Raw genomic sequence first — 13,230 nt, 5'->3', positions numbered from 1 at the left:
CAATCTATTTAGCTGGAAAGTACGCCAGTTTTATAAGCTGCATGGGAGTTGTTTCCTCTGTTTACAGAGGTACAGTAGTAAAGCACAAATTATAAACTTGGCTAACATATTTTAGTTTAAAAATTTAATTCATTCAAATTTTGCCAAACTGTTTATTTTGTGAAGCCTGAAATATAAATGAGTTTGGCAGCCCCTAGATGACACTAGCACTGCAATCAATCAGAGATTTGGTAGAATATTTCCAAACCTGTTCATGTGGCAGCTGGAGTCAAGTTATATAAACTACTAGAATACTTAGTGAAGTGTAATAGTGGCATACCTATATCATGATAAATTAATACAAATGAATCAATTATATAAAGAGTACAACAATAAACAAGAAGACAATGAGTCAAAGAATTCGATCTTGATGTTAGTAATTGGTGAATATGAGGTTACTTGTAACAAGTGACCAAGAAAGTATTATTGGAAAATACACCACCTGCTATCTTCATTAATACCAAAAGAATGTTTCAATTTTAACACTGAAAGTTTTAGCAGGTAGTGAATCTTCAATGAATAGATAAACATAACAGAGGTCACACTATGGCTAAATAGAGAATTATATTATACCTGTACAAGTGTCTACATTGACACTGCAAACACATTTACTTTTTCATGTAAATATCATTAGTACATACATCAAAAAATGTGATTTCAAACTTATTTTCTGGTCATAAAATAAATGTTAGCTGTAAATATATGCATTTTCTTACACATACATACTACACTGTTCAAACTCAGATTTATTGTCACTGTAAATTATGTCTTATTAAGTCATAGAATCCAGGTAAAGAAACTGAATGTTTAACTCTTACATAAAATACTCTCATATATGGGACATGTTTTTTATGAGGTATGTTTATGATTTGTGGTATATTTTATTTAATTAAAGGTAAGCAAGTTCTCCTATTATTACCTATTTTACATCAATCTTACAACTTATTACGGGATCTTATGATTACTCTTCTTGTTCCATTACTTTCCGTTTCGATTTCCCTTTTAATATGGCTTGTTTAAAGAGTTTACAATAAAGTTCAACAGCACAAGGTGTATCATCATTTCCTGGTACTGGATAAGTTATCAGGTTAGGATTGCAGTTGGTGTCAACAATCCCCACTGTCGGGATGAGCATCTTAGCAGAATCCCTCACTGCTACATGTGGCTCAAAAACATTGTTTAAAGTGTTCAGAAAAATCACAAGGTCAGGTAAACGAGTGATAGTGCCAAACTGCATGTTGGCATTTGTAAAGATTCCTCCTCTCCAGTATCTGGTGTGTGCAAATTCTCCACATTCTTTGGCTGTTTTTTCAACAAACTGTGAAGTCTATATTGGAAAATGTGTTTAAAAATTAAAACAAGATTACAAAAAAACTTGTCATTTGCCAAGCACTGGAAGTTAAAAACAATACTAACTAATACTGCTTTAACAGCTCACTAAAACTCATTACAAATTTATTGAGCTTATTCTCAATATTTTAATTCACTTTAACTTAATTGCTACTTGTCAATCTTACTTTTGATTACAGCTTAATTTTTCCCTAGAAAAAATGCAATAAAGTCATAAGAAACAAAAGTGACAAACTACAACAAAAAGTTGTGAAGAAAAGTTTACATAAAACTAATGTATCTACTTATGTATAAAAAATTCTTTATAACTTTTGAAAAAAATGTTAACATTTTTATGGAATAAAAATGGAACTTTAGACAGACAACTTTATTTCTGCAGCATTACCCTAATATTTTCTGTCTATTTTCCTTATACTTCTCCTGTGACAAACTTTACGAAATCTCTTCCATGTGAAATTTCCTTTTTAAAAAATCAACACAATATGTTTAAATGTATACCATCTTTCCATTAAGGTCTTTGTTTATTCTTATGATCTTTTCTTTGCCAAAAATGATTGCTTCCACCTTGAATTCTAACTTCTTACCAAAGCAGAAGTACAATAATATATTTGAATCTACCCTTTTATTTTGTGAACAATTCCTCTTGATGGAAATGTTTAAAAAGTTAGTAAGAGTTTATTCAACATACGACATAAGAGAAATGGCATCAAAAAGGCTTGGGGAGACAATACATCAAAATAATTGAATGTAAAAATCAGCAAGGTGGCAGAGATCCATCTGCAGAAGAAAAGTAGCAGCTAACTCAAATTTATAATAGCTTTTTGCACCCAATAAAAAGCTAAGTGCTTTTCAAGTGAATAAAACAGACAATCACTAGGCAAACCATTCTACAAGTTTGAAACACTTATGGTGAAGTAACTGAGCCAAAGAAAGTTCTGGATTTGGACTTTTTAAACTTCTCATAAGTAGTTTATATGAGCCCTTAACAATTTTATGTAACTGAATCACTCTTGTTTCTCTAAATTCTATACTAAAAAAGCCCAAATCTTTAAACTATTTTCATAGCTATAATTTCTAAACCAAGTAATATTATAGATTAGTAACATACTGGAAGTTAATTTACATGCAAGTTCATTTTCTTTTGTATTTGGATTAGATTATTTCTAATTCACTCTTTAATCCACAGTCATCTAAATCAACAAATTATGTCTTCTTCACTAATTATATCTGTTTAAAAAAATACATTTTCAATGTCATTATTTCACATTAATTTGTCTGAATCTTAAAAGTTTTAGTGTGACATCCATGCAAAGTGACTGGGGTGAAGAAAAAAAAGCATGCTTCAAGAATGCTTTAACTTACCTGTCTGTGGCGGGTAACAAATAAAATGATCCCATCACAATACGCAATATGGGCAATGAAGTTCAGAGCTTGTCGTAGATAGAATGCTGTCTGGTCCAAGTCGATGACTAAGTTACCCAGACGAGAACCAAAAATAAATGGTTTCATGTTTTCATCAAGTGTTCCCTCTTTGTGCCCTAGGTGAACTCTTGCATCAAATAAATCTTTAACAGTAAACAACTTGTGAACTTCAAAAAAATCTGGATGTTTCAAGGGATCAATCACAACTGGTTGCTGTACTCCTTTGAAAAAAAAACAACGTTTTATTCAATTAGTCCCTAAATAAAAGTATATGTTGTCTTAAGAAAGTTATTAATGTTTCAAAATATGTGCTGTTAAAATGAAAAATAATGACGTATATATTAAGACAAATATACATACAGTTTTCAAAATAAATAAACCATCTGATTCTTAGGTTTTGAATTTTTGTTTTCACCAATTTTGAATGTAAGATAATGCTATTTTCAGGAGTAAAATATTCTGAAGTCAAATATGCATGAATGAAGAAATTTCTCTAGTGGTTTTTAACCACATCAAATATAGTATAACACTCTATCATTACAGGGTAAGCTTAGAAGATGAACCACTAGTAACATTATATACAAACCAAACATCAGTGATTAATGTTCAGCACGTAAAGAGAAGCAGAAGATAGGAAGTTTTTAATTTAAGCTAGCTTTGTGAGAGCCTTAACTGCTAATTTGAAGGTGTCCTTAATTCACAAGAAATTCACCTTTTCTGCTCTGTAAGCGTGTTCCAATTTAATTACTTTGTAAGGCCAAGTCACTGTGGTTTGTCCCTTAAAAATGACAATGATTTTGAAGTTATGTGAAACAACAGAAGTAATCTGTTGAAATATTTTGAACCTTACAAAGAGAGTATTTCTTTGAACAAGCAAGGATGTTTTATATTATCACCATATCTACTATATTAAAATAAATATGTTGTTGCAAAAGGTTTGTGAATATTTTAAATAATTTTCTAATCTCAGGAGGATAACCAGTTAATAAAGAATATATTATAGATAACAACCACTATTTACAGGACTTTTACTTTAAAATGTTAAATTGTACTGAATCAACATGTGAGCTATCATAACAGAAAACAAATCATCACTTAAACTTAAAAATATATAATATGGTACCTAAAATTGTCATAGATCTTCATGTTATTAAGATGTGTTGCTACAGGAAATCATTAAATGGTATAATCTGTTTTTCTAGATGAAATATTGTCAAATGCTGTTAATTTGAGAGAATGCCCTTTATTCATTACCTACATAAGAGCATGTATATTGACAGAAGAGCCATCTCCTTCATCATGATCATTTTTTCACTTTTACAATAACCAACCACAATCAGTAATCCAAGGTTTTTACATTTATACACTGATCCTCCAAACAGATGTATTCCAACTAACACCAGATAGGTAACTCCATAAGCCTAGCAGAGTTGTACTGTTGTCTAAATACAAGCCAAGACATGCACCTTCAAAATTTATACTTTTCACCCCTAATGTTTTTGTCATTCATAACTCAGATCTGAAGATTTTGAACAATTGAATCAGGCAGTTTCTATGCTCTAATAAAAACCAGCTTAAGTCTTAATATTCTTCATATTCAAACACAACTATCTAACTCACCGAGACTATTAGTACCTTCTAGATTAAATATTTTCTAAATATTAACCTTTATCAGTAACACAGAAATTATTAGTGGAATATAATGATTCACTGAATATCATAAGTTATATTTTGGTAATACTTAAGTTAGTGTATTTCTGATAGCAAGATTGGATTGAATAATATTTAGGTCTTATTACTGGATACAAGCTAGTTCTAATGCATGATTAACCTTAATGTAATGTACTATGAAGAACATGCAGTTGATTGACTGGGGAAATGCAGTCTAGGTAGCTTTAGTAATAGCATTAAACTCTAATCTCATAAAATTTTAAGTTTAGTTTAAAAAAAAATACTTACTTTTACTGTACATATGTTTGGTAATTTAGTAAAGTTTTAAAGTGCCTAACTTTTATTTTAGTTATTTAAATGCTAACTTTTCCTTACCTGAAAATGTATTTCAGGTAGAAAGTTACCTCTCTGCAAAACAAAGAGCAAGAAGCCTTCAATGATAAGGTGGTGAAGAACAAAGTTTAGAGAAAGAACTTACAAAGAAGAGCTCCTTTCTGAAATTGTAGCATCAGAAAGGGGAAACCCTTGGAGTGTGTCATCCACTAGGGGGTAGCCTAGTGGGGTATTATTTAGAGGAAGACCATATCCTTCTCGTGGAGGGAATATTCTTTGCACAGTAAAAGTGATCGAGCTGAAGATTGTCAAAAGAACCTTATACATGGTGCTAAAGTCTCATAGGTGGGTGGAATGTAAGATTGTTCAACTGGCCATTATCTGTCAGGTGGTCGGGTTAAGCATGAGTGAGTAGTGAGGCTAAGGACAATAAGTCATACCATACCATACTGGAGAAATACTTACTAGAATAGTCAGGTGAAGAGGGAAGATATCCAAGACCTGCAAAGTCTATCTGGCTGACCTAACCACCAAGAATGGTTTTGTTCGTAGTGTAGTGGGGTGGCCTATACAACACTTCCAGGTAACACTTGAGCCTTACTTCCCATTGAGGTGTGCAATCACTTGGTCTCATACCCGTGGGATAAAACTGACCCAACTAGAAAGTCTATATGTCAACCTACCCAATGGCTTGCGACAAGGGAAGCGAGGGTTCTCTTATTAATCTACTTGAAGAAATAAAAAGGGGGAGGGGGTTTACAAGGGGGAGAAACATGGAAGGTACTCGAACCAAATCGAAATCATCACATCTGCATAAGGTCCCAACCAATAGACTGGGCAATGGTTAACCACAAATAAAGACAGCAGGTGCTAGCAAGGTGTGAAGGCAGGAGTCAGACATGGAGGTGTACTGTCACCTTATTATTTGTTATTTATGTCTGAATAAGTTATGTATACATGAGGACAGAACACCCTTACATATGCAGATGATATAGCTATTGTGACAGAAAATAAAGAAAGCTTACAAAACACTGTGAATAAATAGTGTAAAGGACAGGAAAGAAGGATAATGAAATTAATTAAAGACAAAAACTGAAGTTATGAATATTGGTAGAATTAGAGAGAATTTAGAAATATATTTATTGAACAGCAAAGATTAAAGCAGGTGGTAAATTTCAAATATTTGGGAGTGAATTTAATTAAGAAAACTTACAACAAACAGAAATAAACAACAGAATAAATAAATATAATGTGAATGTAAGACTATTGTATCTTTTGTTTAAAACACTGTGAAGAGTGGGAAAAGGTGACTGGAGGGAGATGAAACTCAGATTAGAAGAAACTGCAATGTGGTTTAAGTAATATTACACATGTTGGTGATCATTCACATTCATGCCTTCAAGATCTCATACCAGGGACTGTGATAGATAGAGGCAAGAGAAGCTTTGAGACAGCAAATGTAATGGGACGAGACATGAAAAATAGGGGTCATCACCAATAGAAATATAAACTAGCTGGATGAGATGTATTACTCAACCAGCCAAAGTGGAATGAGATAAGTTACTAGAGGAATCCCACAGCAAGAAAAGATGTAAACTGCCCTCAAAATGGGCAGTACGAGTGAGATAGCAGTGAACAGCCCCTACAGGATAAAGGAGATGACAGAGAAGAAAGGTTAAATGATGAAAACATCCAATCACCCTCAAAAGCAGCCAAAGATTTAGGGAGGAAGGAGAAGTGGTAAGACGGGAAAAAAAAACCTGAGTAACCCAGTAGTCTGTGGCAAAGTGAGTTCACATGTATACAAAATGGGAAAGCAGAGCTTCCATCAGACTAGAGCTGAGGGGAAGCTCCAGAAACAAGACTCCTCAAAAGACCCATGATGGCAAGCCTTCAGAGAGTGGGGTGTGGGGCAATGGATAGTAATAAGCAAACTAGGAATAGGAGAGGGGACAACCCAAAAAGGTTGGAGAGAGTGAGAAAACTTGTGGGTTTCCCTGGTCTAAAAAGGCAAGAAATCAAAACGAGCTGAAATGATGCTGCATCAGCTCAAGATTCCAAAGTACAAGAAACACTCCCAGAAAACTTCATCACAAAAAAGGGATGCCAGATAAACATTTCTAAGAAGATATTGAGGGAGGCTAATGTCAGAAATGAAGATATCCAAATGAAGTACATTCTTGAAACAAGGAACTAAGTTAAGTGGGACACAATGAAAGATGAAAATTGAGTGCAAGGAGGAAAACAGGTATGTGCAAGTTTCCCCACTAAATCTAACACATCATTTTAGGGATGGAACAAAGCCTGTAGTAATAAAATCACTAACAGAGAAGGAAAATCATGTAAGAAACAAGCCACGGATAATAATATTCTAAAGGAATGATATTTTTTTAGCAAATATAAAATTATACTTTGGGGGTGAGGGGGGGTATTGGCAGAAAATTATAGAAAAAACTTGATAAGTGCAGTTTTTAAATGCAAGACTCCTCATAGTTGAAGAAATGAAAGCTAGAACATATGTCTTATTTTTCTTTTGTACACTACTTTAAATAAATGTTGCAAAATTACAAAATATCAGTCTTAAAATACTTTGACTTAAACTTATATGATATAATGTGATATACTGTCATACTCATTTTTCAGAACGTTGTGTGTTTGCAGTAATCAATTTTAAAAATGTGTGACCTTTGTAACTACCAGTTTTTTACGTTTACATAAATACACATAACATGAGATGTATTCTAAAGCTTACCTTCATGTTTTTCTACAGGATCTGTTATTAACTGTGTTTCAGCAGATAACCTACGATGCAATGGACTAAACAAGGAGGTCCACTGATAAGAGAAGTTTGAGACTGTAGTGGATTTCAACACTGAAGAAGAGAAAATAATGAAACTCTGTAATATTTCAACACAAATATAAAAATTATGGTATAAAAACTTTCTGGTTTTTAGAAGTGTTTTCTCTCATTTTCCTTAATCACTCCATTAAGAAATTCAAATAACTGCTTCAAGAGATTCTTTTGTTCAATATCAGAAGTCTTCAATTGCACTAGACCTATAGAAGTCAAGTGTATCTAAAATACTATTTGTATACATAACACATTTTCTTTTAACAATGTATTCCAAACAAGTAAAGTATGGAAAAAGTCTGATATTAAAATAAGAAATGATTAATGAGATATATTTTTTCTCCAAACTTCTGTAAAATTATGGTTGAGAAGTTATTAAATATAACTTGTATCCAATGTATGTTCATTTCATATATACATATAGTAACAATATAAAATAATTTATAAATGGTACAACTGTCTAATTAACCTCTAGAATTACCAGTAGAATCCATATGGACCCCATTGGCTTTTTAGACATTTTTCTAAACTATCTATGCACCAAATTGCTTGTAAATCCATGCTTTTATTGGTTACAAGGTTTCTAATAGAACATAAATAACATAAAAAATTTAAACAAAAATAATTTAAATACTGCAATAAATTCCACTAATTACTGCTGAGGGCCGCCTATGTATTTTAGAGAGGAGGGATACTAGGAGGATTCTCAGGATGGAAGTTATCTTATAAGGATAGGTTACAATATCTTGGGAAAAGAAGGGTAAGAGGTGTTCTTACTGAAATTTACAAGATATATTGAATGGATAGAATAAAGGCCTTTATCATTAAAATATTTATCAAGTCTTCCCTTAAACTTCTTTGTATTAAATGCATCCATCACATCTGAAGACAATCCATTCCAAAGGCCAACCACTCTGTTAGAAAAGTAAAGCTGTATTAGCTGAAGATGACTCCTACCCTGCCAAAATTTATATACATATTCCTTAGTCCTACCATTTGCACAATTAAGTGTGAAAAAAGATGATGCAACATTATCAATTCCCTTAAAAATCTTAAACTCCTCAATCAGATTCCCTCTAATTCTCCTTTTTTCAAGAGAAAACAATTTCAGAGATCTCAACCTGTCCTTGTATAACAACTTTTCCATCCCAGGTATTATCCTAGTAGCTCTCCTCTGAACCCTGTCCAATAATTCAATGTCTTTCTTAAGGCGGTGAGGAGCCCAAAAATAAACACAATACTCCAAATGTAACCTACTCAGTGACCTATACTATGAAATTATAGCCTCTCTAGACTTGTATTCAATATTTCTGTAGATACAGCATTAAACTCCTATTTGCCCTACAGCTAGCAACAGCACATTGCTTGAATAGCTTAAGAGATTGATTAATCAGAATATCAAGATCCTTTCCTTGCATAAACCTTCAAGTTTATTCCCATCAAAATTATACTTATAATTCAAAATATGGTAACTCGCATACATTAACTTGCATTTATTAAGATTAAAAGCCATTTGACATTTGTTTGCCAAACTCACCAAATAATCTAAGTTCTTTTGTAAAGCAACATCATCTTATTCACAGCCAGTAACACTCAAAGGCCTTAATATCATCAGTAACTTAAGTAACTTATGAATTATTATTTTATTTATATCATTGATGTAAATCAAAAAGCATAAAGACCTTAACATTAAGCCCTGAGGTACCTCACTTGTGACAATCCTGTTTGACTCCATCCAGCCATTTTTCTATCCAATTAGCCAACTTATTCCCCACATCTATAGAGATTATTTTGTACAAGTCTTTTATGCGGCACATTGTCAAAATCCAGATATACCAAATCCACACACCCACACCCTTGTCTACATAAACAGTAATCTCTTCAAAGAATGTCAAAAAATTAGTTAGGCAAGAATTTCCCCTAGTGAAACCATGATGAATATCCAACAAAATTTTAAACTTTGTTAAATGACGTTGCAAAAGCATCTTTGATCAGAATTTCAAAATATTTTCAAACCAATGGGTCTATAATTACCAAAATAATTTTTATCGTGTATTTTGAAAAAAGAAGTAACATCAACCAGCTTTCAATCTTCTGCACTTAATATAATTAAATATAATCTGCAAAGTATTTTCCACTTGATCAGTAATTCTGAATAACCCCAACCTCAGTAGAGCTAGAAATTCCCCATAGTTTAACGTTATCAGAAACTTTAATAATTTATTATTTCCCTATCAATACCATTAAGATAAATAAGAAAAAGCAAAGGCCCTAGCACTGATACGTGTGGTACTTCACTAATAACAAGGGTTCGATTAATTGGACTCCATTAATAATCTTTTGCTTTCTCAATCCCACCTATACAGTCCAATTAACTAGTCTTTTCTCAAACTATACCAATGTGATTTTCTTAACTATCTTTTATGTGGCACCTTAACAAAAGCTTTTCGAAAAACCTAAGTACACAAAGTCTACACTCTTTGCTTGTCCAGGTAACAAGTACACAAAGTCTACACTCTTTGTTTGTCCAGGTAACAAGTAACATACTCAAAAAAATATAACAGATTAGTAAGGCAGTATTTCCATTTCGTATATCCATGATAAATCTCAGTTATATTTCATTAAATGATTTTGTGAAGATTCTTTTAATAAATGTATCAGTATCTCTAGAATTTTTACCACTACAGATTTAAGATTAACTCAGTAACTGGACGATAATTTCTAAGGCAACTTTCTAAACAAGCGTTCCAGTTTTCAGGTACGTGTCCAGTGTCCTATCAAAAATGAAAGAGAGAGACTTGCATTTCTGTGCTTGCCATCACTGGCATCAGCATCCTTTCAATTTCATTTAGTTTTAATTTAATTTTAAGTTTAACGAGGACGGTGGAGTTGCACCTGTCCCAATTCTAACATTTTGCTTACTTTTAACATATTAAATAAAATCCTTGCTGTTGATTTTAAAATTAGCAGTCTTTTATTTATTTTCATTAAAATCATATATCTAGAGGTCAATCTAATTCTAACTTAAAATAAATAAAACTACAAATCCACTTACGCTGTTCAGTGCACTTAATACAAACACTTCTCACTATACCCGACATTTTTCAGGAAAGTGCCATCTGGTAGCCATAAGTTTAAAAACTCTATAATTACTTTTATAGATTTTGATCATACACGCCATGAGCCCAGAAAATCAAAATACAAAATAAATATTGAAAACCATACCTTGTAGCATTCTGATTAATTATTAACAGGATAAGTAGAGTGTTATTACTGTATTCCTATTTGTACATCCAAAAGCTGATATTTTACCAATTTAACTGTTAGCTCTTTTGATTTTAATATATAGTGCTCAGATCCCAGGCCTCATTCTGACCACTCTGACATTCTGAATGATATACATAGTGTATATGATTTTTAATTTTGGACACAGATTACGGGCTCATGCCTGTCTGCTAAAATTTCACGGTTATCAGTGTTTAATTTTTCCCATCATATGATATTAAAACATATAATTCTCTACGCAAAACTATTAGGACGGTGCTAATCTTTTAATTCAAATGTGCGCAATGGGTAGCGAGGATGAAGGACCAGTCTAGTTGCTGCGCGTGTGTATCAATCAAGTGATTGGTTCTTTGTTCGTCTCATAACCAATTAAATGAGCTATCACACACAAACAAGCACGCGCCATTTGTTGTCAACCTAGTAAACGAGATGAATGAAAGTAGTTCAGTATCTGACGGTCTATCAACATCAAAACAACACAAACTGGCAAAATTTTAAGGTGCTACAACATATAATAATAAGTTCAATCCTGACTTCTCCAGTAAGAATTATTTTCGATACACAGTGTATAACAGTTCAGAAAGCTACAAGCACCAAGGGCTGCGTGATGTTGAAAGACACATCGACTCAAACTCTAAAGATGTGAAATTCCTTTTCATGTAGGGGACTTCGCCACCCTAGATATCCACCAGAGCTTCGCCCTGGACCCAAAATTTTTAATTTTATCACCCAGTCATGGGTATTAGAGGTTGATAGCTATGTTATAAGATAAACTATTAACAAAGCACTTAATTGTATGCTTTCTATACATCTCAGTAAGAGGGATAGACATTGTTTTAAATTCTGGATAATAATCTAAGGTCGGTTACTTTGCCAAACTTAATTTACATATTTGAAAAACACATACAAGGTATCTATAATTTTTGTGTGTTAGTCGTGTGACTTAACTTCTATACAATACTGTTTTACCTTTTGTTTCGTTTGTTTGATGAATTTCGCGCACGGCTACTTGGTGCTTACCTGCGCAAGCCGTCCCTAATTTAAAAGTAATAGAATAGATGGAAAACAGCTAGTCAACCTCACCCACCGGTAACTCTTGGGAAACTCCAATTGAATAGTGGGATTAACCATCGTATTATAACGCTCCAACGGCTGAAAGGTTAAGCATATTCAAAACTTGTATTCAAACCCACAATCCGCAGATTGTGAGTCGGTTGCCTTAACTACCAAGCCATGCTAGGTCTGTTTCAACTTTTCGTGTGCACTACAGTAACTATAAACGTTTAAACACAAAATCACTCGTCCTTTATCAGTAATAAAGTCGTAATTTATATGTTTTTTTAAAAAGAAATATTCAATTTTGTGCCTGATTAATAGTCCATTATTCCTAATACTATTTTTTCGGTACCATAAACAGGGGCGGATAAAGGATTTTGAGGAGGAGGGGTCCACATGGAAAATTTAAGTATTTATATAGAATATGTTTCATGTAAATCAAAAGTTTTGTAAGTTGAAATATTTATTAGTAATATCAAGTGAACAAAAAATGCTATTTGATACTTTACCCCCTTCAAAGTCGAAACTGCAACACAGCCGTTATTGATACTTATTTCATCAAGAGATAAAGTCTACTCTTTGTACAAGGTTAAAGATAGTCGGCGTGGCTTTTTGAGGATGAATCTTTGAATAACATCTTGTACGTTAAATTGAAGTCTGTGGCTAGAGTTAAGCAATACTAGGGCACTAAGGCGATCCTCCAACATCACTGATCGCAACGTCGTTTTCATTCATCGAACAGCCGAAAATGATCTTTCTGCTTCGCAGTTATTGATAGGAATGAGGTATCCAAGTTGAAGCAGCACATGAAGATTTGGAAATAAATCCTTACAGCAAGATTTGAGGGCACTGATTAGAGTATCTGGAGAGTTCTCACAGTTCTTCCACCTCCCTCGCCAGATCTCTAGCTCAGTTTGTAAACTACCTGAAATAAAGTAAAGAAAATCTACCTTAGTAATTAAGGCTTTATTTAATTAATAACGAAGCTAAAAGGTAAAGTAAAGTAAAACGTTAGGCAACCCATTAAAAATTTGAATGGAACAGATATAACAAACATGAAAAAAAAACAACAACAAACAGAACATAAAAATGAAATTAAGAATAAATTTATAACACTACCAATGTCTGGTTCATATTCCGAAAGTTGGTCCACCAATGTCGGTATCTCTTTCAAGTCCATCATTCTTATCACTGATGGTATCAACGACATGAATGCTGAAACA

The 13,230-nt window shown here is 32.9% G+C and overlaps 1 protein-coding gene across 1 annotated transcript; it reads right to left on the bottom strand.

Annotated features, from left to right (window-relative positions):
- Positions 1–578: 578 nt before the first annotated feature.
- Positions 579–10,810, bottom strand: LOC106460224 (28S ribosomal protein S2, mitochondrial-like). Its single transcript, XM_013919907.2, has 4 exons — positions 10,722–10,810; positions 7,568–7,687; positions 2,752–3,032; positions 579–1,366 (listed from the first exon to the last, which is right to left on the bottom strand). Exons 1-4 carry the CDS (start codon positions 10,765–10,767, stop codon positions 1,001–1,003), a joined length of 813 nt encoding a protein of 270 aa, XP_013775361.1. The 5' UTR covers positions 10,768–10,810; the 3' UTR covers positions 579–1,000.
- Positions 10,811–13,230: the final 2,420 nt, after the last annotated feature.

The sequence above is a fragment of the Limulus polyphemus genome, unplaced genomic scaffold, assembly GCF_000517525.1.
Source record: "Limulus polyphemus unplaced genomic scaffold, Limulus_polyphemus-2.1.2 Scaffold730, whole genome shotgun sequence".
In the NCBI taxonomy this organism is placed as follows: domain Eukaryota; kingdom Metazoa; phylum Arthropoda; class Merostomata; order Xiphosura; family Limulidae; genus Limulus; species Limulus polyphemus.
Note: the sequence above shows the minus strand (reverse complement) of the source record. Positions and strands in the feature narration are given on the sequence as shown.

Coding starts and splice junctions, on each gene's coding strand:
- LOC106460224 (XM_013919907.2), bottom strand. CDS start 10,767: ATGTCGGGTATAGTGAGAAGTGTTTGTATTAAGTGCACTGAACAGC. Junction 3,033..7,567: donor TCCTGTAGAAAAACATGAAG/GTAAGCTTTAGA, acceptor TTTTTTTCAAAG/GAGTACAGCAACCAGTTGTG. Junction 1,367..2,751: donor TTGTTACCCGCCACAGACAG/GTAAGTTAAAGC, acceptor TTTCCAATATAG/ACTTCACAGTTTGTTGAAAA.